At 48.2% G+C, this 24,241-nt stretch overlaps 1 protein-coding gene across 1 annotated transcript in view; it reads right to left on the bottom strand.

Annotated features, from left to right (window-relative positions):
* The window catches only part of SEC23A (SEC23 homolog A, COPII component), a 981,910-nt gene that overhangs the window by 715,251 nt on the left and 242,418 nt on the right, over window positions 1–24,241 (bottom strand). Inside the window, exon 8 of the mRNA XM_086937358.1 lies at window positions 18,351–18,509. Within this exon, the coding sequence (XP_086793484.1) occupies window positions 18,351–18,509 (159 nt within the window). The remainder of the gene's footprint in view (window positions 1–18,350; window positions 18,510–24,241) is intronic.

Below are 24,241 nucleotides of genomic sequence, written 5' to 3'. Positions count from 1 at the left end.
TTCTTTGCGCAGCCGCGCGAGGACATTTTGACATTATACGCGGGTCCTGCGCCCGCCGAGCCAGCACCACCCAGTCTGGTGGACGTGGTCGGCCGAAACGGCAGGAGCTGTTTGCATAAGCCATAAATAGCTAGCTTATGGGCTGTCGCCTGAGACGCATGATTAGCTATACAACGGACGGCAACAAAATGCAGAGCATCCAGGATTGGTTTTAGAGGTCTAAACGACACACAAGGATGGGATCTGGAACGCAAAACAAGAGGGCTTGTGTTTTAATCGATTTGTGACAAACGCATATCATTTAAAAAGTTTTTGGGGAAAGGCAGCGTGACGGTTCTTTCAAATGAGAAGATGTCTGCTCCCTCTTTCAGACTTCCAAAATGAGCCTTGGAGAAGAAATGTGTATTACCTCAAGTCTGTTAAGTTAAGCAGGCAGTTTGGTAGTCCAGGCAGGCAGAAACGTTCAAATGCTTAACCATCTCTCCGACAGAAATAGATTGGAAGAATTTCCATAAGAATCCGGTTGCCGAAAATAAGAGGCTGCAACCTTAAAAGACAGTTGTGTCAAAAATTACACCTAGGTTTCTGGGTTAGTTGACAGCTGGGGGCACTGAGCGAGGCCACCAAACACTCATCCAGGGAGACTGAGTAATCCCAATTAGGAAGACCTCCGCTTTATCCGAATTCAAATTTAGGTGACTGTCAACCGTCCAGTCAGAAACAACCATAAGACATTCGTAAAAGAGAAGGAATATTTTTCAGTTCACTTTTGAGCTGCGGATCATCAGTAGACTCATTAAACTAAAAACGAAAAGATAGGTTGAAGGTATCCTGCAGGGTCATATGAATACTGAAAACATATCACTAAGGAGTGAGTCCAACAGCCCACCACATGGCAGACCGCAAAACACTGCTGCATCGTCCCATATTCTATCATCTGAGAAGCAGATATATCTCACACATAGAATCATCCACGCTTTAGAAGAAGCTGGAGGATATCATTTTTTATGTTGAGTAGAACGCTAAATAGTCTAGTGGAAAGATTGACCTGGGAAGTTCCTTTAATCTCACAAATCACAAGCCAGATGCTGGGATGAAAATATTTAACAGCTTGTGCTGGTGTGAGCCAGAGGTACACAGCTCAAGCTACATACCAACTGGGCAGGAGTGTTGGACGCCATGGACAAACGGTTTGATATTACTACACTTAGATTCCATGCCTACACAACACTCTGCTTTCTCTTACATTCCCTTAAAGGCAAGTAGATGTCATTGGCCCTTTTCACAGTGAAGCATGTTCTTGTATGGAAAAAACAGGCCCAGTGAGATCATGGAACAGTTGTATCGCCTCTGGGATTTCTTGGGTATGAAGAGGATTGCACTCACGCCATTGGTGCTGGAACTAAGGGTGCGGGAGGCGCTACTCCCATTAAACTTGAAAGACTTTAGAGAACGAACAATAAGAGGCCCTCCAAATGTTTTTTTCCAGCAGCATCTGTTGTGTTTTCCCCTATACATTTAGTGAGGTGATTTTATTGGCCATTTCCATAATCTAGAAATGTTTCCACACCATGACACTAGCTGGATTTTCCAACGCTTTTGAATCTGACTGGAACCATTTCTAGAACATCCATCTACAGATTCAAAGCATTTTCGAATCCGAAATACCATACTAGTACTTAAGAATTTTTCATCAAATTGCTCCCAACTGCTTCTGAGGGAGGACATTATAAATATTTAGAGGTAAAGGTACATTAATAGGCAGGCAGATTCAGAGTCAGTAAGATAGCAGATTGAACGATCTTGCCGATGGACTGATGTGGCGAGTGCATGGCAGGGTAATTTGCTGAAGGTTTGGATTCTCTTCATAGATTACTGTCGTTTTTTCTGTCTCTTCTACTAAATGAATCATATTGCTTTAAGTGATGGTTAGGGGACTTTTCCTGAAAGACAAGGGTTTAACAACCTCATGCTTCCCTTTCGTGCTTAAGTCAACTTAATAGCTTTTGCCCAGGGATGGCAAATTTAATCTCTAGCTAAATTCTGCAAGGTCCTCCGAAAAACAACATAATTAAAAACAGAAATAGGGTAATAAATTGTTAAGTTAAGATATTTTTCTATACAAATCTCTCAATTTTACGCTACCAAAAGCAAGGAACTTGCAAGCAATTTAACATAACTTGTTGGATTCATACATAAACAAGCTGTACAGTTTTGGTACTTCAGGACTTGCCAGCAACCTTCATGCAATAGAATTTGATCAACAGTGTGGCACAGTTTTTTTATGGGAAAATAACAGATAGGTCCCATCCGTTTGGTCTGGCTAAATTCACAGTGGATATTGCACTTTACGAATACTTGCAAGATGAGATACAGTCGCTTTTTTACACGTTTAACTCAATCTACATAAACAGTGACTTTACAAATCCTGAGATAGTCAAAAGGTGACCACCTGTATGGCGAAAAAAGGTGACCAACATATGTATGGCGATTTTCAGTGTATTTTTCTGAGTCGTAGTGTGCCGCCCCAATTGGAACTCTTTAAAATTGACCCCTGTATTTAAAGCATGAAGGTATGGACGGCCTACAAAAGGATGTCAAGTAAACACTTGCAAGAATATGATACTACTTACCCAGCACAAACTGCAGAGTATGTAGCCAATATCAGGCAGCCTGTAGAGACTCTGGGAAGGAGATTTTTTTTTACTTGTTTCTCTACATGGAATGGAAAACCAAGTAAAGCTCGTATTCGGAAAAATAAATGAGCATAATAAGAACAGGATACCTTTAAAATGGCGGTCAGGATGCTAAAGTACAAAGGTGGACCATTACAAGTGGGCAAGAGACAGAGTAGAAGCTATCCTTATCAAACGATTTCTTGTGCCGATAGAAAAGTTTAACTTAAACGTGCTCTGAAAAATAATCATCAGCTTCCTGTGCTGATTCACACGTTTTCTTTTTTAAACCTTATTCTAAAGTTTAAAGTACTTTCTTACAGGGGGGCAACCAACAACAATTAAAAAAGACTTGAATTCGGAGAGTGCTTCAAGTTGCACGGATGTTTCGCACCAGACCAGAAATCATAAACATCTCTTTATGGTGGATTAATCACCATGAACCTCATTGTTTTTAGCTACATGTTCTAAAGCTTCACATCAGACTATATATACACTCTGTGTAAAAGGGCCCATGTCTCTGAAGAACCAATCATGCACACACAATACAACACATTTTCAAATAAAAGGAATGTCTTACCCCTGGAGACGCGGAGATGATGAGAGGCCCGCCCAGGGTGGGTGGGTAAGAGAGAATGAGGAGAGATGCAGCAAGCTGACTGAAAGACTGATACCACTCTATGTTCTGATGGATAAAACGTTAGTACTCCCACCAGGTGAACTACTCGAGATTAACGCTCTGTTCAGTGGGAAGGAAGGAAAGCTTAAGTTGCCTTAGATGTACAGTAAAGGCACTGGAGTAGCAATGTTGTCTAGGGTCCAAATGAAAGCATGAAAATGGGCTACTCAACTGTGTAGTGAAAAACAAACATAATTGGGGTGAACTGTTCTCTTCACCCCTTGGGCTCCGGTACCATTGCACCTGTGTGCACTGTCCGTAGTGCCACTGAGTGGAGGAAACCTTTAATCATATGGCATAATTGTGAGGTATTGTGCCAATTTTGGGGGACGGGGGGCGATATGGAAAGTATAACAAGACCCACAAAAAGGACATTTAGGATAATTGAGTAAAGATGTAAACTGAAAATGGGGGAACAGACTTACTTGAGCAGGTCTAGTTAGCAGTGAAGGAAAAATGCGTCATTAAAGGGAGCAAAGAAATTTCGAAAAAAGTAGGGGATGGAAAGCTGTTCTCTTACCTGAAAAAACTGCACATAAAATATCAGATGATGCCTGCAAAATTTCAAGGGGTTTGGGGAAAGCCTAAACCCAGACACAAAGAGGGAGGTGTGTGCATGCTAAGAATGCTGGAAGATGTAGGTACATGGAATTTAGCGATGAAGAGGGGGAGAGGGAGATGATCTGATCAGAAGTTAAGTGAAAGTGGCCTTAAATGGTGCTCATGTTCAGAACAGTGGCTTACGCTCAAGGGGAATAGATGGGGATCCTGGTGCTTTAATCTATCAGGGATGGGAGTTTGAGTGTGTGCACAATTATAGGACAATCTTATGTTATCTATGATGTAACTTAGCATCAACCCAGTTGTAAGGGAACAAGTTAGAGTTACACAATTCACACTTTACATAACAGTTCAGAAAATCCACAGGCAATAACGGAGGAAATACCTCCCCTTCCTACTTCACAGTGTGAAAATCATCAGACACCATAAAGTATACTGGTATACTGGGAGCTGTCAATTGAGATAACAAAGGGAACATGCTTTAACCGCTTGGGATGATAGTTCTGCACGCTGCTTATTGGAGCGGAGCGGGGGGTTTGTAGCTTAAGTTCCCACCCTAGGTCACCTGGGGAGGGAGAGCATTCTTCAGTAGTTGGATCGTCCACTAGGCCCAACAGCGTTTTGGTCTCTGCTAGGGTGTGTAGAAAGCAGCGTCTGCCTTCCCACTGAAACAGGAGTGCGAAGGGATGGCCCATTGGTATCGGATGCCCTGCGTACGTAGCTCGTCAGTGATAGGCTTGAAGTCACGTCCCTTGAGGAGGGTGATTGCGGAGAGGTCTTGGTCGAGCTGGATTGATTGATCTCAGTCTTGTTGCGGGCTGCCTGCATGATCTCTTCTTTTTCAGTGAAGAAGTGCACCCTAGTTAGGATATGTGGGCCACTGCCCTTTTGAGCTGTCCCCATGGAGACTCTGTGAGCGCGGAAGGAGAAGCATTGCCGTTGCCTCGTACCGCCTGCAAGAGCTGCGCCGTGAATGCCACAATGTCTGCGTCTTCGGCCTCTGCCGGGACCCCCATATAAAAATATTTTTGCAGAAGCTCCTGTTTTCTAAGTCTTGGAGCAGAATGTGCTGGTCCTCCAGTGCGGCAATGCGCTTCAGCTGCATCTCATGGACTTCTGATCTGCTATCGACCATCCGCTCCAAGTCGTCCACCTATCCCCAAACTCAGCCAACTCTTTCCGGATGTTGCAGAGGTCCGATTTAAACTCTACTTTAAGGGAGGTGATATCTGATGGTTTCTCCTGCAAGAAGTGGTCCATGTATCCCTGCGTGATTGGCGCTGAGGCTTCCCCGCCTGTCAGCGCCAGGGTCGACGAATGCATTGTATCCTCTGTCTGTGGGGCCTTATTCCACAGGGATGTCCCTGGATTGTCTTTAGCAGCCTTAGAGCGGGCATACCAAGGGTCCAGAGGCGCTTGAAGATCTTCCACTTCTTTGCAATTTTAATAATGTTTCTTTTTCTCTGTCAGATTTTATACTTTTTTTGGTTCCCACCTCATAGCTGTGTTATTAGTTTCTGTTTCGGACTTGAGATGACCTGCGAGCCAGAGAAGGGCCAAAAAAATATAATCTGCTATCATAGCACTCCCGCGTAAGCTGGTATAGTGGGTGTTTCGTTATGCCTTTGATGCAAGGTGTATTGGCAGGTTTTTAAAGTGGGGGTTTATCTCCTATGCTTTGCATTGAAGTCTATTGGCTAACAATGTCACACATTCCCTTTCCTTTTAAAAAATGTTTGTGAAAGATTTTATAAGGTCACTTTTCTCAGTGACTAATTTTTGTGTGATTGGCTTTTTTTTTTAATGAAAATTATATGAAATCGGGCCGCTTTTAACCATCTTTAGGATACAAACATATATGTAATGTACTGTTGTACAAATTTAGATATACATATATGGATAATTTTTTTTAAGTGCTTCAGATCCCAGCGAGTGGGCGGGACTATTTAGTGCTTATGATTATTGATGAGAAGCCACTGGAAAAGAACCATGTTTACATTACAATCCATTTCCTTTGCTCATATCATATACTACCTTCTAGGATGATATCTAAGATTGTCTTTGTTGATTATTTTCCCAAAGGGATGGAAAATGAATTTGTACCAGCACCAAAAACCCAGAATGTCACTGATCTGTTGACTCCGCTACCCCCTTTCATTAAAAGCGGGAAGAGTTGTATCCACCAGAATTTTTTTTAACTTTAGATAACTTTCTGCCCATGGATAAATGTTCCCACAGTCGGCCTCCCACCCCCCCAAATGAAGGAATCCCAAAGCAGTGCCTCCCTGGGAAGTGTGGAAGAACAGCGATGGTTAACCAAGACAATCCTGGAACACAGCTCGATTAAAGTCACATATCCATGATGAATCAGGCAACAGTGCTTCGCCAAAGTATGCAAAGTACACATAGTTGCTTTGTTGATGTTGGCAACAGAAACACAACAGGGAAAGAGCCATGGAAGCAGCCATGACCATGATGAAATTAACACCAATGCCCTATGCAGGGTCTTTCTTTGCAAGGGCATACAGACCTAGATATAAAACTGCCTTCAAGGGAAGAAGTTGAACAGGACACTGAAGAACAATAAACCGACTGACAGGAAACAAGTAAAGCAAACACGTTAGAAACCCTGCCACTAATGGTGATCTAAACAGGGACAGCTGATGGGACTGACACATGAAATCAGACACAGCTGTAAATAGCCCTTTACCTTAGCCACCACAAGACCCTACCGAGAAAGGAATAACACAAATTTCAAAATGATGGGAGGGGACATTTAAATTGATTGGTGCCCTCCGCTAGTACTACTGAACACACTATGTCAAGTGATCTGCAAAGACCGATTTATTAGCAAACTTCCTGGCTACCAAGATAACATCTGCAACCTCATCAGGAAGGCAAAGCAACCAAACTGACTCAGCTCATGGCCCACATGTGCAACCATAGCGTTTGGGTAATGGGGTAGAGGACCCGGCCATCTAGCTGTGAGACCAGGTCTAAGCAGCACTGGAAAGGAAGTGGTGGCCTATTGCTGAATGCCAACGGATCAGTGTACCAGAATCTCCTCACCCAGTCTGGGGCAATAATAATCAGTTGTACCACATTCTCTTCCACTCCGTTCCATACGTATGAAAGAAGCATGATAGCCAGAATGTGCATCAAGACCTGAGACCAGCTGAACAGTAAGACATTCCCCAGGGAACCATTCAGATGGAAGTTTAGGCTCACTGAGGACAACGGAGGACGCTTATTGTTCTAGACTGCAAATAAAAATCCAAACTAGAAAAAAACACCTCCACCACCTCGGGGTTTTCCTCCCACCTGTGGTCCTCCAGTGTGAGGTAACTGTGAGCATCCGCCTTCACACTGAGACAGACTGCTAGGTGAGAGGCTACTGGGAAGTTTACCAATCACTGTCCCCACTTCCACAGTGAATTACTTTCAAACAAAGTCATGGCCTCACACTGATATGGCGGATACATAACTGACTGTGGTGGAGTTGCTAAGAGAATTAGTAATGTTTTCCTGTGATGGGAAAGAGAAGACGGTCCACCTGAAGCAACAGCATATTTGCATGCAGGTACTGCTTCAACATGGACCAAGGTGCCAGCCCTGCGGTGAAGCCCAGATGAGCTCCTCAGCCCAGTAAGGAGGTATCTGACTAGGGTAGCCTGGGCGAGCAGGCAGCTGAATGGGCGACCCTTCAGAAGCTGGGAGGGGTCCATCCACCAAAGAATATCCTGATGTACTGACTGGAAAACCCACACCTGAGCAGAGAGACTTTCATGGCGTTTCAGCCACCAGCTCCTTATACACCACAGGAAGGCTCTCATCCACCGTTTGTTGTGAGCCATCAACAGGGTGCACAAGGGCATAAGGCCCAACAGGCACAAAACCTGCAGGACAGGGATCCAAGTCAGGTATCTCGGAATCGTTAAATACCCACAATCTTCTAAAGAGGAGGGGACACCTTTATAAGGGTTGTGTTGAGCACCACCCTAATAAAAAATAGCCTTGGTGTTTGGATGAGGTCAGAATTCAGGACGTTGATGGTAAAACCCAGGTCGTATAGTAGAGACATCATCAGCTAGGGACGTTCTTGGACCAGCGACTTCAATAGCCAGTAGTCAAAGTACAGAAATACAGGGCCGGGAACAGTGACAGAATCGTCAACATGTGCTGTCAGATGAGCAGGTTCAGAAGACAAAGATCCAGGATAGATCCATGCCTCTATCCTTTTGGGGGACCATGAAGTAAAGGGAATAACATTCTCTGTTCTTCTCTTCTGGAAGCACCACTTCAATGGCTCCTCTCCTTTCCTTGTTGCTCATTGCATGAACCTTGCTATGCACTTGATATAATCTAATGAGCAATGATTTACCATGTCTTAGAATGTATTGCACTGCGCTTTTAGGTCGATGAAGTGTGACAAAGATCCAGGATAGATCCATGCCTCTATCCTTTTGGGGGACCATGAAGTAAAGGGAATAAAATCCTCTGTTCTTCTCTTCTGGAAGCACCACTTCAATGGCTCCTCTCCTTTCCTTGTTGCTCATTGCATGAACCTTGCTATGCACTTGATATAATCTAATGAGCAATGATTTACCATGTCTTAGAATGTATTGCATTGCGCTTTTAGGTCGATGAAGTGTGCATGGATGGCAGATAAAAATAAGGCTGCATCTTTTCATAAAAATGTGTTTTCATTTGGGAATGATCCCCTTTATACACTTGCCTGGTCGGATAACCAGTAAATACTAAATGAGAGTACTCCCACCGGTCATTCTAATCCACCTGCAGCCATCAGCTGGAGGCCTTGGTGTAAGCATTCTTAGAACCCTTTACATCCTAACTTACTGTACTATAAAACCCTGTACACTGGTCTTCAGTAGACTAACAATTGTATCTCGGTAGCTATTACTTACTAAGACCCTTTAAAAAACTTGCCAGGAACTCGTCCTTCTGCTCCTTGGTTCTACCTAGAACTGGATAAACTCAAAACATCTTACAAATTTAGAAAATGCCATTGGTGCAAAGAAGATGATCCTTTCCTTAAAAAATCTTGATGAAAGCCTAGAAAGCGATTTTATGTTGATGCTCATGGCTCTTAATGCAATGGGTTCATATGTATGGCTCTTAAATTCACTAAAGAAGCCTTCACCATTTCTAAACTCCTTAGTGGCCTCTTGCGTAGCGAAGTTCTCTTTTCAACAGTAAAAAAGTATTTTATTTTATAGTTCTCCTCCTCTGAGCCTTTCCAGTTTGTTGTTCAATACTCTTACCTCAGACTTTGCAATCACTAGCTTCTTCCTTCTCTCAGTGTATCGAGTTATTAACTACACTATCAAAGCTGCCTCCCTTTTTGACCCATTTCCACAATACAACTCTAAAAGTCTGCCCACCAGCTGACACAATCCAAATTCTCCACTTATCTCTAGTCTGGTCTGCCTACTCTTAAACAAGCGATCAAAGCTGCATTACTCAAAATAATCATCGAGGGGGGGCGTGGCCAAGATGGCGGGCTGAGAGGTCGCACTTGCCGAGAGCTCCCGGGCCCCTGAAACCCTGCACCGCTCGTAACCGCTGATTCCCCCCCGGATCATGCGGTGATTGAGCCTGGAGACCCCGGTGGCGGTGCGGAGCGATCGTTGAGCCTTGATTGCCCCTTCGGAGGTGCGATTCAGACCGAAACAGCTTGGGGCGGAGCCCGCTGGGCGGCCTGTGTGTGAGCCGGGAGCCGCGAGACCTCCGGGCCTGGGATCCTGACGGTGTGCCCTGCCGCCTGTGAATGGCCCGCTGGAGTACCTGTGCCGTGGTGTCGGAGAAGGAGTCGGAGGGGACTTCGCGAGCGGAGCGGAGCTGACCGAAGGTGGTTGATGAGAGCGGAGCTGCACGGAGGAGTAAGACGGAGGCGGAGCCGGCATCGAGTTGCTACGCAGGTCCGAGGCTTGAGGATGCTCGCCCCATGAGGCCGCTACGGTCCGACACTGGTGGTGGAGGAGTGGTGTTGTGCCCCCAGGGCAGATATTCCCCCAGGATTGCCGGCCCGGCGGCCCCTGCCCCGCGAGTTTGCCCTCCGGCTGTGTTTCTCGCCACTGGACTTGAGACGAGGGTAGGCCTCACTCCTTGGGCGTTGGCCTATTGATAGCAACGGGCGGCCATTTTGTGGACTCCGGCCCGGCTGCTCGGCCCTGCTCGGGATCTCTGTGCGGCGGTGTTCCCTGACCGGTGTGTAGTTGCTCTGGCCCTGTTGATCTCTTTTGCCGAGCGTCGTCCACCGACGCCCCCTGTGCAGCCAAGATGTCGAACGCTAGGGGACAAAGAAGGGGTGATCGGACTTTGCCGGACATGTTGGGGCGCGGTGCCCTGCGTAGCGGAGGGAATCAACCCACCACGACCTCCCCAGCCCCGACCAGGGGCGCTGAAGGCGGAGAACCCCCGGTGACACGATCATTCCTTGAGTCGCTCTTCAGCTCCTTGCGGGAGGACTTTCAAACGTTGAAGCAAGAGGTGGCCGGGGAGGTCCGCGAGGTACGGAGAGAGGTGGACTCCCTGGGGGAGCGGGTCAACACCGTGGAGGAGGCTGGTCACTCCAGAGACGAGGAGATCACCCATCTGCAGCAGGAGGTCCTGCGGCTGCGGGAACAACAGATTGAGCTGCAGGCCCACGCCGAGGACCTCGAAAATCGATCCAGGCGGAACAACATCAGGGTCCGTGGCGTTCCGTCCGGCGAGGAGGGTGAGAACGTGACGGCATACTTGGAGGGCCTCTTCCGTGCCATTTTAGGGGAGTCGGAAGACTTTCAGGTCCGCATCGACAGGGCGCACCGGGTGGGGCGCCCCCGCAGAGCCACAGCAACCCCCCGGACATCCTGGCCTTCTTGCCGGACTTCCCCCTGAAGGAGCGGATCCTCCGCGAGGCGCGGAGACAGCAGCCTTTCCGATTCCGAGACCACCCGGTGGCCCTGTATCAGGATTTTTCTACGGTCACGCTGCAGAAGAGAAAGTCCTTCAAAATCGCCACGGACTTCCTCCGGGAGCAGGGGACGCAGTACTCTTGGGGTCACCCTTTCCGCCTGATTTTTAGGTGGAACGGGACACTGCACCAGCTCCGGTCCCTCCAGGACGTTTGCGCGGTGTTGGGCCTCACTGCATCTGATACCGACACCCCAGCGCCCCGCCGCAGGCGAAGCACTCGAGACGGCTGGCAGCAAGCAGGGGGAAGGCGCTCCCCAACGCCGGAGCGACCGGGATCGCCCACGATTCGGGCGGACATGGCGGCCGCCATCCAGGAGGCCTCCAGAGTGGCGGCGACTGGCGAAGTGGCCCTGACGGCCTGAATTTACTCCGGGGGGAGTCTGCACTAGCCTTTTCTTATTGCAGGTGCGGGGGTTCTGGGGGAGGGTGGGGCAGGATGGCGAGTGCAGGAGGTGGTGGCTGGACGTCCACTAGACTGACTTTCCACGGCCTTGTCCGATACGGACCGGACTGGGACAATGTCTTCTTTGCAAAGTTTGAGAAGCGGGGAGTGGGAACGGGAACGGCGGGGGGATGTTTTGAGGTTGGGGGCTGGTGAGGGGATTGTTAGTTGGGGGTGGTACGGATTCGAGCGTTTGGAGTTCCAAGGGGAGGGGGGGGTACTTCTAGTTGTGGGGTGTTGGGGTCGGGGGACTGTACTGTGCCATAGAGATATCCGTGGTTGCTGTGCATTGAGGCTTCGTGAGATGGCCTCTATGTTTGCTTGCTGGGCTTTGCCTATCTGTGTGTGCTCCAATGATTCCCTCCTTGATGGCTCTTAAAGTGGTCACTCTAAATGTGAAAGGGTTGAATAATCCGGTTAAAAGGCGGGCGGTATTGTCTCTGTTGGAGAACTCCCAGGCCGATGTTTGCCTGCTGCAAGAGACCCATCTGCTGGCTAAAGACTGTTCCAGAATGCGTACCCCCAAATTCCCTACGCAGCTTTTCTCCTCTAGCGCCTCTAAAACGGCAGGGGTGGCGCTCCTGTTCTCTAAGGGGTTCAGGGGGGAGATCTTACACAAAGTGGCGGAGCAGAAGGGGAGGCTTTTGGCATATAGGATCAGGGTGGGGGGTTTAGTACTGACTGTCGGCTCTATCTACGGCCCCAATGACCACCAGGATCAATTTTTGCACAGGGCCCTGGAAGATGTAGCGTCCACCTCTGATAGGCACATAGTGCTGGGGGGAGATTTGAATCTAGTTTTCGACGCGGCTATGGACAGGTCTGTGCAGTGGTGCCACCAGTTGGGTGAGCTCTCGGGCTCAATTCGCACTCGACTTGAGGAGCTGGACATGCGTGACATGTGGCGCCACCTCCACCCCACTACCCGCGCGTACTCCTACTTTTCACATGCACACAAGTCATATGCGCGACTGGACCATCTACTTGTGTCGGGTCCGATGCTCGCTTTAGCCTCGAACGCTGATATGGGGGTCCTCTCTCTTTCCGACCACGCGCCGGTGGAGGGTTCTTTCAATCTGCCCCCGGTGGCTCGGCCGAGAGGGGTCTGGCGGCTTCGGGACACGCTATTGCACAGACGGTCGACAGTGGACCAGATCCGCGCGGCCATTGTGGACTTCCAACGCGTGAACGATAATGACGATACCTCTCGCGCGACGAGTGGGCAGCCCTGAAGGCTGTGCTCCGGGGCGAATTCATAGCTATCTCCTCGGCGGAGAACAAGGATCGACAGCTCAAGAGGGATGAGCTCACCCGGCAGGTGCGGGAGCTGGAGCAGGTTCATCATAGAACGGGGGCCCCCAGGGTCTGGAGACAGCTGAAAGCTGCCAGGAAACTCTTGGCGGCCCTGGACACGGACCGGGCGGAGTACGCGATGCTTCGTCTGAAGCACAAGTATTACACCGGCGGCGATAGATGCGGGCGGCTCTTGGCCAATAAGCTTAGGGTGCAGCACCAACAGCACCGAGTGAAGGAGCTGGCTGACCCGACCGGAGGTTCTGTCACGGCGGATGAGCAAATAGCGGACGTCTTCCGTAGATTCTACGCAGACCTCTACACTGGTGAGGCCCCCTCCGCCCAAGCGGAGGCGGAATATCTAGAGTCGGTACCGCTCCCGTCGTTAACGCCGGATCAGGCTCAGTATCTGGAACGAGACATTCGTATCGAGGAGGTGGTCACGGCGATATCCCGGCTCAAACCGGGCAAGGCCCCGGGACCGGATGGCTTTATCCCTCTGTTTTATAAGACCTTCTGTCAGGAGCTGGCGCCTTTGCTGACCCGCCTTTTCAACACCTTCGCGGAGCCGGGTGCCATTCCCCCCGAATTTCTTCAGGCCACGGTCTCAGTGATCCCGAAACCGGGCAAGGACAGGACCGCCTGTGGATCCTACCGTCCTATCTCGTTGCTGAACACGGACTTGAAAGTGTTCACCAGTATATTAGCAGCACGCCTGGCACTTCATCTCCCGGGCATGGTTGACTCGGATCAAGCGGGCTTCGTGCCTGGCAGGCAAACAGTGGACAATACAAAGAGGGTGACTCATATTCTTGAGAAGGCCTCCAGGATCCCCGGGGAGAGGATGCTCCTCTCCATAGACGCGGAGAAGGCTTTCGACAGGGTGCACTGGCCCTACCTAGAGAAGGTCTTGGGCAAGTTCGGGATAGGCGAGAAGTTCCGTCATCTGATTTTCAACTGCTACCGGTCCCCGTCCGCGGTGGTCCGAGTGAACGAAGGTAGCTCCCGGCCCTTTGCCATAGAACGGGGTACGCGACAGGGGTGCCCACTGTCTCCTTTGCTCTTTGCCCTTTACATGGAGCCGTTTGCTCAAAGGGTTCGGCAGAACCCCGACATCGTTGGTGTCAAGATGGGCGAATTTCATCATGCGATTAGCCTGTACGCAGATGACGTCATTCTGACGCTCGATGACCCGCGGAGGTCACTGCCGGCTTGCATTGCAGAATTGGACCTCTTTGCCGAGGTGGCGGGCTTTAAGGTGAACCTCGGGAAATCAGCCGCCCTCGACATTTCGCTCGCTAGTGCCACCAGAGCGGAACTACAGAGACTTTACCCTCTGAGCTGGTCCAAGGACCGGATTCCGTATTTAGGGATCCTGTTGGCGCCCTCCCTCCCGGCGATGGTCACGGCCAACTATGCGGCTTTGAGCACGAAAATCAGAGAGGAACTAGGTCGGTGGGATAAGGGCACGTTGTCGTTGCTAGGTAGGGTGGCCGCAGTGAAGATGACCCTCCTGCCTCAGGTGCTATACCTGTTTAGGGCGTTGCCGCTCCAGCCCCCCACAGGGTGGCTTGCGGAGACCCAAGCGGCCATTGCACGGTTCGTATGGCAGGGCCGTAGACCACGGATCAAGAGGAGCATCGCGACGCTGGCGCCCGAATCTGGGGGGCTGGGGATACCGGACTTACGGAAATATTTCCAGGCCGCCCAACTCCGCTATCTGGTGGAATGGAGCCGGTGGGAGTCAGACAAACACTGGCTGTTCCAGGATCAAGCGGTGGCGGGCAGGACATTACAGGAGGTCCCATTCTTGAAGCGGGCTCATCGACCCCCTAACCTTTACGCATCTTTCGTGACGCGTGTCCCGCTTCCGGCGTGGGACTCAGTGGCTGTTAGGAATGAGCTTACTACTTTTCCCTCTCCCTTTACGCCGCTCATTGGCAATCCGGACTTCGGTCCCGGCACGGAGCACGGTGCTTACGATCGCTGGAGGGCGGCCCGCTGCTGCACTTTGTATCATCTATACAGCCCCGAGGGGGTCGTCCCCTTCCAGGACTTGCAGCGGGACTACGGCCTCCCAGAGGCGGAGCGTATGAGATATATGCAGGCGCGCCACTGGGCATTGCAACCCCAAGTGCGCGATACGGCAGATCGGGAGATCACGGTGTACGAGCGTTGGTTAATCACCCGCACATCGGACGCTAAACTGATCTCAGATTTGTATAAAATGTTGCAGCCCCCCCCCCTTTCATATTCACAATCCCGGTCGGGAGCGATGGGAACGGGAGCTCGGACGAGTGTTGAGTCACACGGAATGGGACCATACCTCCTACCGCTCACGCCACTCGGCCTATCACACGGGGCTCACGGAGACCTTCACCAAAATCTCGACCTACTGGTACCGCACTCCGGAGAAGTTACATGAGATGGATAGGGCAATTCCAGGGACATGCTGGCGCAACTGTGGCAATAATGGCACGCTAACACACATACTGTGGGAATGCCCCCTTTTGGCTTCTTACTGGGAGGAGGTCCTGGGTGAGGTAGACAAATGTTTTGAGATAGAGCTGCCGAGGTTCCCTGCCTATGTTTTACTGGGTTTACCGAATGGGTTGATGTATCCCCTCAGGTCTAGGAGGGGCAGGCAGATTGCGATTGCTCTGGGGTCAGCGGTGCAAAACATTCTCATACACTGGCGCTCCACCACACTCCCCACTGTTGTTGGCTGGCTGCATAGATTGTGGCATGTCCCTGGCATGGAGAAGATGTCCTTAGTGGCCCTGGGGGATACTGATGCTTTTGAGGAACTGTGGGCGCCCTTCCATAGTCTGTTGTGTTCTGAGTTTCGGGAGATCACCTGTCCCAGATATCTTAGGTTGTTACGGCTGCCGCCGCCACCGGATCCGCCTGTCTGATTGGTCGGGGTTGGCATTGCATAGCGGGGATTACTGGAGGGTCGCTATGAGGGGAGAGCAGAAGGTTATGGCACAGTACAGGGGGTGGGTTGGGGTGTGGTAGTTTAGGGGGTTTTGATGGTTGGGTAGGTTTTTGGAGCGGGGATGATTCCCCACCCTTCCCCTTTCCCCCCCCCCTTTTCTTTCCCCCCCCCCCTGTTTCTTTTTTCTTCCTCTCCCCTCCCCCTATTCCTCTTTCCATCCCCCCCACTCCCCCCCCTCCCCCCGTTATTTGTTTGTGACCACAGGCGCATAAGCTGTGTTCTGAGTCGAATGGTGCCTATTGAAGAGATGTAACTGCTTTGCTGTATCTACTGTATTGTACGCATTGCATGTGCGGCTCCTGTGGTTTATCTTTTTCTTGCCCTGTTGTTTCCTATCTTACCCTGCTTCAATAAAATACTTTAAACCTAAATAATCATCGAGGACCTGAATGATTTTGTAAAATGTGGGTTAATATTTCATATTCAACTCTCGTCTAAAGTATTTATTGGACAGTAAATTCGCCTTCTTGGATCCTGCATGTTTTCATCTAGTTTATAGCACTGAGGCAGCACGGATGGCAGCTTTTGAAAGCATCCATAGTAACTTGAATGATGGCAGAGTGGTGACTCTGGTCTTCTCAGGTCTGCTTTCGATACTTTCACCTAACGCGATTCCACAGGCTCCACGAGATGACAGCAAAGTGGTAGGAACTGGTCCCTACAGCATTTCACGGACTGGAAGCAAGCTATAGAGTTTTCCTTCATCAAATCGCCATTCCATTCCTTCAACTTTGGTGGCCCTTAAAGTTCTTCTCTTAGTTCAACTTTAACATTTGTACTGCTGCCCGATATCGTTCGCTAGCTACCAAAGGTTTAAATTGTTTGACTGTGCGGGCAACTCCTAAATACTTACTGGGTATAATGGTAAAAAGGAGAAGACCATCTTGAGCGTCTGCAGTTGTTCAACATAACTCGCATTGTGGCTGTTGGAAAATATTCAAACGAAATCAGACAAAACTGAGGTTTTAGCCTTTAGTGACTATATGGCTTTTTGCTTGGCGGTCCACGGTTCTTCAAAGTCCTCCCATCTCTAGTTGCAAGGAATTAGAATTTAGGGACGTTATTTGCCTTCACTATTCGATTATCAAGTGATTATGTCAGCTTCCGTCTGCCCCTTCTCAAGGTTCCCAGATCCTCCTGCTTTTACATCAGAAGAAGAAATTCATGGTGGGCTACACATTTTTTCTCCCCACTTAGTTTACCACAACGCTTACTGTCTCGGTCTCCCCACTTACTGGACATCTTGACTTCAGACCACACATAATGCAGCTGCCTGCTTGTCGCTTTATCTTAGAAAGTGTTCCTGTCTCCAATCACCAGCCTGGCGTCAAATGGTTATGAAAGTATAATTTTCAAGTCTCAATATGTTTTTCACTGTGCTCTTCATGCCAAGGATCCGTTGTTCTTGATAAGCCATTTTAAGATGTACTACCCTTCTCGCTCTCTCATTTCTTCCACGACACTCTTAAAGGTTCCTTGCTTCTACTTGCGCTCGTTTAGCTGAAAACACAGTTCTTCGTTTCTTAGCTCAACCGACCCCTTGCTCACTGACCATGGCAGGTGAATCCAGGCTAGGACTACACTGGGTAGCAGAACGAGCTACACAGTATCAATTCAACAATCGGTCATTCAAAATTTAACAATCATACAGCATGGTCATAAACAATAAATATTTGATCGATTTGTAAAAAAGAGAATAATAAGTGCCGGGGCTCTCATCAGCAGGCCAAAAAAGCTTGCATAAGGGGCGTGACACAGACCCCTGCAGCCCATGCGGGGCGGGGGGGGGGGGGGGTCAAGCTCCAAGGGGCCCCCTCGGCACTGAACTCTGGCCGAGAGAGATCCTGATTGAGCCCGGAGGGGGGCCCCCTAAGTACCGTGCAGGGAGCCCCCCTCACTTTTCATTACGCCAGTGCATTATACAATAACAGTACCAACACAACGTCTAACCATCACACTCCTAGTGTGCCAACAGGGGTGGCTCTAGGCTCATGGCGGCCCTGGGCAGGGAGCGTAGGTAGGGGGCCCCGGAAGAGGAGGGCGGGGCGGAGCGCAGAGGCCAGTGAAGAGTGTGGGGGGGGGGGAGAGGGGGTCAGGGTGTTTGGAAGTGGAACAGAGCCGGAGGCTGCCACATCCCTGCCAGGGGCCGCCACGCAAATATGTATCCATCCTCAGAGGATTATTATATTAAGGATATATATTGGCGTGGCGGCCCCTGGGGTTTGGCGGCCCTGTGCAGGTGCACAGCTTGCACATGCCTAAGGCCGCCCCTGGTGCCAATTCGTACTGTTTCGGGCCCCCAAAGCTATAAGAATGGCTTGGGCAGAAGGTAACAGTCATTTTCAATGTTTATTGAATTTATAATTAACTATTGTTGTGGTCTACTCTACATTCCCCAGACGCGCCAGTGTTGACAATTATGTGCCAGAGCCGAGCCGAGCCCTGGAAACCACCGGCTCAAACTAAGCACTGCTTATCCTACAGCATGGCCCACTTTTAATTAAAGTGATTGGAGACGGAAGGATTTCACAACAACACATTCTGGTTCACTTTAATGGCCTTTCTTGCATCAGCCATATGCAAAGGAACTTTTTTTATAAAATGCTTTACTTTGACAGACCAGTAATAAGGTTCTTTGGACCTTTGACTTCACAGGACCCATGCCAAAAAGTAGGATTCATACTCATTACACTTTGTGGAATCAAGAATAATATATCATCTTACCTTAGTTCCTTTTTTGACATATTTGGCATTGTCTTTTTCAATGTCATGCCATGATCTGATTGGCGTTTTAAGTTCATCACCTACAACCATGCCAGGCCCCTGAGTTGGTGGTCCTCCAATGAACATCATTATTCGAGCTCCAGTGTTGGGAAAGGTGCACTATTTAAACAAGAAAAAAACAGAAAATGTGAGGTTAAACTCGATGCGTTTTATGCAAAGCATGAAAATAGATTTACAACTCGTTTTGTTTATTTTTAGCTTCTTGGCTCTATTTGCCCTGTCACCCCTCTCTTCTGCAGCTGTAAGGAAGTGATAAGGCCATTTCTGTGATGAAAGATCAGCAAATCGCAAACAGTCAGTGCATTCCTTTTCAGTGTTTGCCATTTAGAATGCTGGTTATGACAGGGGTAGTCAGGAGCCGGGGCGTACCCACCACAAGTAAGAACAACTAATTTTAAAAAAAATCTGTTTTATCAACCGAGAGAAAAAAAGTTGTTCAACAGGAGCACAAATCTTCCGTTCCATAGAATGTATCTACTAGATGGCAGACAATCAGTAGGAAATAACGTAATATTAGTCTGCAGATGGAACAAACGTTTATTAGAATTACACATTTTCATGGATTGAGGAGGAAGAAAAAACAAGCATTGGCAAATGCTTTAGGTTTCGCCTATGTGAATAATAAAACTTTTTTTAGGTTGCAAATTTTAGCTTGGTGAGTAGATGTCCAAGATAATTTACTGAAACTTCATAAAACGGTTATGACTCGTTTATTGAGAAAGGGAATATGCGCAGTAACGGCATTTTTGTCACACAATTATGGATTTGCCGCATTTGCAACATAATCCATCATCAGATGCATAATCTGCAGATTTAGAGAGAAAAAAGTTTCAAGTCCAAACAGTTCAAAAGTTACTAATAACGCAGTGGCAGGCAGTGGAATTCTCTTAGTAAAGGTTGACTGGTCACCTCTCTGTTGCTTATTGCTATATTTGGGTGTTGAAACTGGAGTAATGAGCGACAACCTATGCCCAGACAGTGCTAACAACTGTAACAAGTGCTGGAGGGCAGCGTAAATTCAAAGATGGACACGTCTCCCAGCGAGCACATGAATTCTTGCTACACCTCTGCATGATGTGCTGAAAGCGCCCTCCATCAGACAGCTGAAAAAGCAAGCCTCGGAATAAGTGTGCAATGGCTCAGAAGTGGCGTAATGGCCAGAGCTGCCAACTTTGGAGCTTGGGAACTAGGTTCGAGTCTCGGAGTTGGTTCAACATCCTGTGATTCTGGGCAAATTACTTGATCTCTCCATGCCTATCAAAAAAATGTATGTGTCAATGCGTAATGTAACTGGTACTCAAAAAAGTGCGCCAAAACCTTCAAGTCCATCGCACTTGCTAAAAAAAACTAAAGTGCAACATTGCCCATAGGCACATGCACAACAACTGTGCAACCTTTAGTAAATGTAAGCGCTAGACTTTAATGTATGTGAGCTCATAAATAATAACATAATGCATGCTTCAAACGTATGCTTACAGTAAGTAAATAAATCAAGTGCGTGGTTTCCGAACAAATTTATGCAGCTTGCCAGCATGCTTTAAACAACTTTATTTTATTTGAAAGGAGTCAGAGCCCCAAATGTGTACAAAACCATAGCCATTAAAAGAACAGTTCACAAAAGGGTGCATTATTAAAAGCCATATGCCACATGTTTTTGGTTTTGTTGTATTTACATTTTTTATATATAAACTCCACAGAAAGAAATAGGACCGCTTATACATGAGCCCCAGTTACATTACACAAACACATATTTTTACTTGTTGGCACTGTGAGAATAAGTAATTCGACCAAAAAGTCAGGATGTTGTGCCTGCGCTGAGACTTTAACCTGGTTTCATAGTTTTAAAGTTGTCAGATTTGAACGTGCAACCATGCAACTCTTACGCAATCTAGGTGGTAGCTTTTAGTATGTGTGTGATCCTGCTCTTCTATTTGTAAAACCTTTTGCATTTCCTCTGGTTTAAAATGTTAACTGATGCCAGTAGGTTCAACTTTAAAACAGGTATGTATGAACACATAAAATAAATAATTAAGCATACATTTGTCAACTCCACGTGCAAAAGACACGAAAAGATGAATTTGAAAGACTACGATGCCAACATGCGAACAAACGAGTGTTGGCAGAGTAAGTGAACGAAAGGCCTAAATAAATGTGTGCTCATCAGAAAAACTAATAGGTAAATAATTGCTGCAGAAATAAAAATGCACAGTTTAAATGCGTGCAATCTGGGAAACTTATCTAAATGCTGGACTAAGTAATAAAAGTGTACGGTAAATAACAAGGGTAGCTAGTGAAATGTAAGTATTGATGTAAGACACGGGCTCTGCGTAAAACAGCGTATTTGACTTTATTGGTATTTTTGAGTGGGAAGTTTAAAATAAAAGTATTTACTGTATTACTGTTTGTAACGCAATCCTGCCGTTCCAAAGTGCTGGTAATAACAACTACTCATTTGAGCGCTTTTACATGAGTACTTGTTCCGTTACACAAAGACGCTTTTTTGGAGGGGTAGGTACGGGGAGATTAAATGAATTGCCCACATTTGCAGGATGTAATGCTGGCATTGAAACATAAACCAGTTTCCCTATTTTCCAAGTCGGCAGATGGAGACGCCAGTAATGTGTGACACGGTTTCACTCGAAAATGAGCAAGCTGATGAGCCAAAGCACTTAAGAAATGCCTGCATGCCGTGAAAGTTAAAAGCTCAAATAAGTAATAAATGTATCATGAAATGAAGGAAATGGAGAGGGAAGTGATGTGCAACATGATTTCCAGGCAAAAAAGCATGATGTGAAAGGTAAAAGCCGAGGCAACTTTGAAACATGTCAGAGAATGAAACAAATGGAGATGGCAGTGATGTACGAAACGGTTTCACTCGAAAATGAGCAAGCCGTGAAAATGATGTGTGATATGGTTTAATGTAGCCAGGGAAAGTGCATTACAAGCATTTGTAATGCATTAGGTCTCGCATTTGCAAGAGTTGAGCTATTGGCATTGTAAATGACAATGCCTTTAATTTATGTCTTTAGAAAACCTGCAAGCAGTGCGTAAACACGCACTTAAAAACATAAATAAAAGGCATTGTCATTTACAGTGCCAATAGCTTGAGCTCTCTCGAATGCGAGATTGCTTCCGTGGATGCTTCCGTGGAGCTGCGTATTGAAGTATTAGAGCAGAAAGTTATCTGGCAGCGCCGCACATGTAAAACAGCGAAACGCTAGAAAAGAATCAAAGATAAATGCATAGGAATGCAAAGCTCATGTTGTAAAAGCTTAATCATTTAATCGATAAACCTCTTTCAAAGACTCAAATACGAATCCGCATGAGTCAGCTGGGGATGCTGAACATCTAATAAACTTAACCCCTTCGACGCTGATGACGAGCTGGGCTCGTCATGGCGTAGCCTCCTCGCACGCTGATGACAAGCCCAGCTCGTCACGTAAAGTGCATTTCCGCAAAACCCAGCGCGCGAGCGGAATTCCGCTAGCGCGCATGGTGTTAACGTCTAATAACCTTCTCCTGGGGCCCTATATGTGGCCACTATACAAAGCAGGTCCTGGTGAAAGCCCCTAAAGAAGCGCACTGCAAAGGCGGCACTCATGATCTGGCCGCCCAAGACTCCTCACTGCATACCCCACGACATCCCACCATCCCTGTAATGTTCCTGGTTACCCCAATAATGACAGGACACTGGGTAGGAGAGTCACGCTGTTTATTTAACTTCTATACACCAAAGAGCGCCGAGCCGGTTGCTCTCCGTGCTCTGGCACTCGCGCTCTGCCCCGCTGACTCTGCGCGCGCATCCTAAGATGGCCGCCGCACGTCGCGTGGTGACGCAACGTGCTGAACCGCTAACACTACATATCTCCCTTTTTTTCCAACCAAACGAAACTTGTAACTTACAGTCCGCCGCTCATGTCAAAGTCCTGGAACCTGGCTAGTCTCACCACTGTTCTACCCCTACGGGTCAGTCTTACCAGGGTAGCCATGGCCTCTCTCTCAGGAGTCTCTGCGCTATCTCCCCCATTGTTCTGCGCCGCCAGGCTCTCCCTTGGTCTCCTCATGCTTGTCTCCTGCTCCCCTCTGGGGCTTACTTTGTTACTTCGCTCCTCTCCAAATTCTTCTCCCCCCATGTCCATCTCTTCATTGAATTGTTCATCTCTTACACTTGGCTCCTCCACATTTTCTGATTCTCTTGCACCTTGGCTCCACTGTAATACTTTATTGCATCTCGCCATGCGGTCCTGAGACCACACATTCCCGTCGCTCAACAGGGCCGCTCTGTCATACACCTCCTTTACCTGCAACGGTTTACTGTACTTGCTATCTCCCTTTCTTTGCATTGTTGCCAACTTGACTCGCACCCATTCGCCTTCCTCTAGTCCTGTGTCTTTTACATTTCTTCGCTTGTCGTAGTGCTTTGCATAGATGGCTTGTGCTTTCTCCAAGTTGGCCTGGACCACCGCCGGGGACCATTTGCTCGTTATGGTCTTCTCCTTCCACACTCGATTGTCCTTCGTGAAGGGGTCACGCCCCCTCAGAATTTGGAAGGGGCTATATCCAGTTCCTGTTGGGGTGATCCTGTACGCCCATATCATTTGCCATATTTCTTTCTCCCTATACTTGTTGTTGGCTATCGCTGCTTGCACCGATCCCATCACCACCCGGTTAAAACGTTCTACTAATCCATTACCTGCCGGGTGATAGATTGACGTGTGCTTGGAGAGGATACTGTTTCTTTCCATGAAGTTGGTCCACTTGTCTGAAGTGAACTGAGGGCCGTTGTCGCTTAGGATCGATTTGGGAATGCCCTCTCTCACAAAAGTGTTGTTCAAGAATTTTAAGATTGTCTCGGTGTCCATTACTTCTTACACCTTCATTTCGGGCCATTTTGAGTACCTGTCGATGAGGACACACACATACTTTTGGATACCTTGCCCATCCAGGATCGGGCCCAAAATGTCGATAGAGAGCTCCTCCCACGGGTTCTGTGGGGGGTCAAATCTTCCCAGTGGCGGGCGCAGTGGTTTGAGTGTTTTGTCCGCCCCCTGGCACTGCGGGCACTCCCTGACATACAGTTCCGCTCGTAGGTCCATACCTGGCCACCAATAGCTTTGCTTGGTTCTCAGCTTCATCTTTCCTATACCCAAATGGCCTTCATGGAGTATCGCTAATAGTTTTGCAACTACGCCTGCTGGGGGGATGACCTTGTCTCCCCTATACACGAACACTCCTTGATCATCTACCGACAATTCTTCCCTGACTTCATAGTACATCCTCAGGTTTTCACTGGTGTGCTTCTTCTCTGGCCATCCCTGTACTATGCATTTCTTCACCTCCTGTATAATCGGGTCTTCACTGTATGCTTCACTCTACTCCTGGTTGCTGATGACCTTCTCTTGGTCCTCCGTCAGGGCCACCATCTCTTCTCCGCCTGCCTGGTCCTCTTCTCCCGGTTCCATGGCCGCCGCCCTGCTCAGATAGTCTGCCACTCTGTTCCGACTGCCTGGAATGTACTCTACATCATACCGAAACTCCAGAAGTTTTAGTGTCATTTTCGAGATCCTGGGGGTGGCACTTGCATGCCCACTGGAGGTTAGTACCTTCACCAACGGTTTATGATCGGTTTTCAACCGAAATCGGGTACCCCACAGGAATTGTCTAAATCTTGTCATAGCCCATACCACGGCTAGCATCTCCTTTTCGATGACACTATATTTTCTTTCTATGTCGCTCAATGTGCGAGAGGCAAAACTCAGTGTTTCCATCACTCCCGGTCCTCGGTCCTGCATCAACACTGCCCCCAATCCTTTATCACTGGCATCTGTTGT

This window comes from Lissotriton vulgaris, chromosome 9 (assembly GCF_964263255.1).
Source record: "Lissotriton vulgaris chromosome 9, aLisVul1.2, whole genome shotgun sequence".
Lineage (NCBI taxonomy): Eukaryota > Metazoa > Chordata > Amphibia > Caudata > Salamandridae > Lissotriton > Lissotriton vulgaris.
The sequence above is the reverse complement of the archived record's forward strand: the minus strand, read 5'-3'. Positions and strand labels throughout refer to the sequence as shown.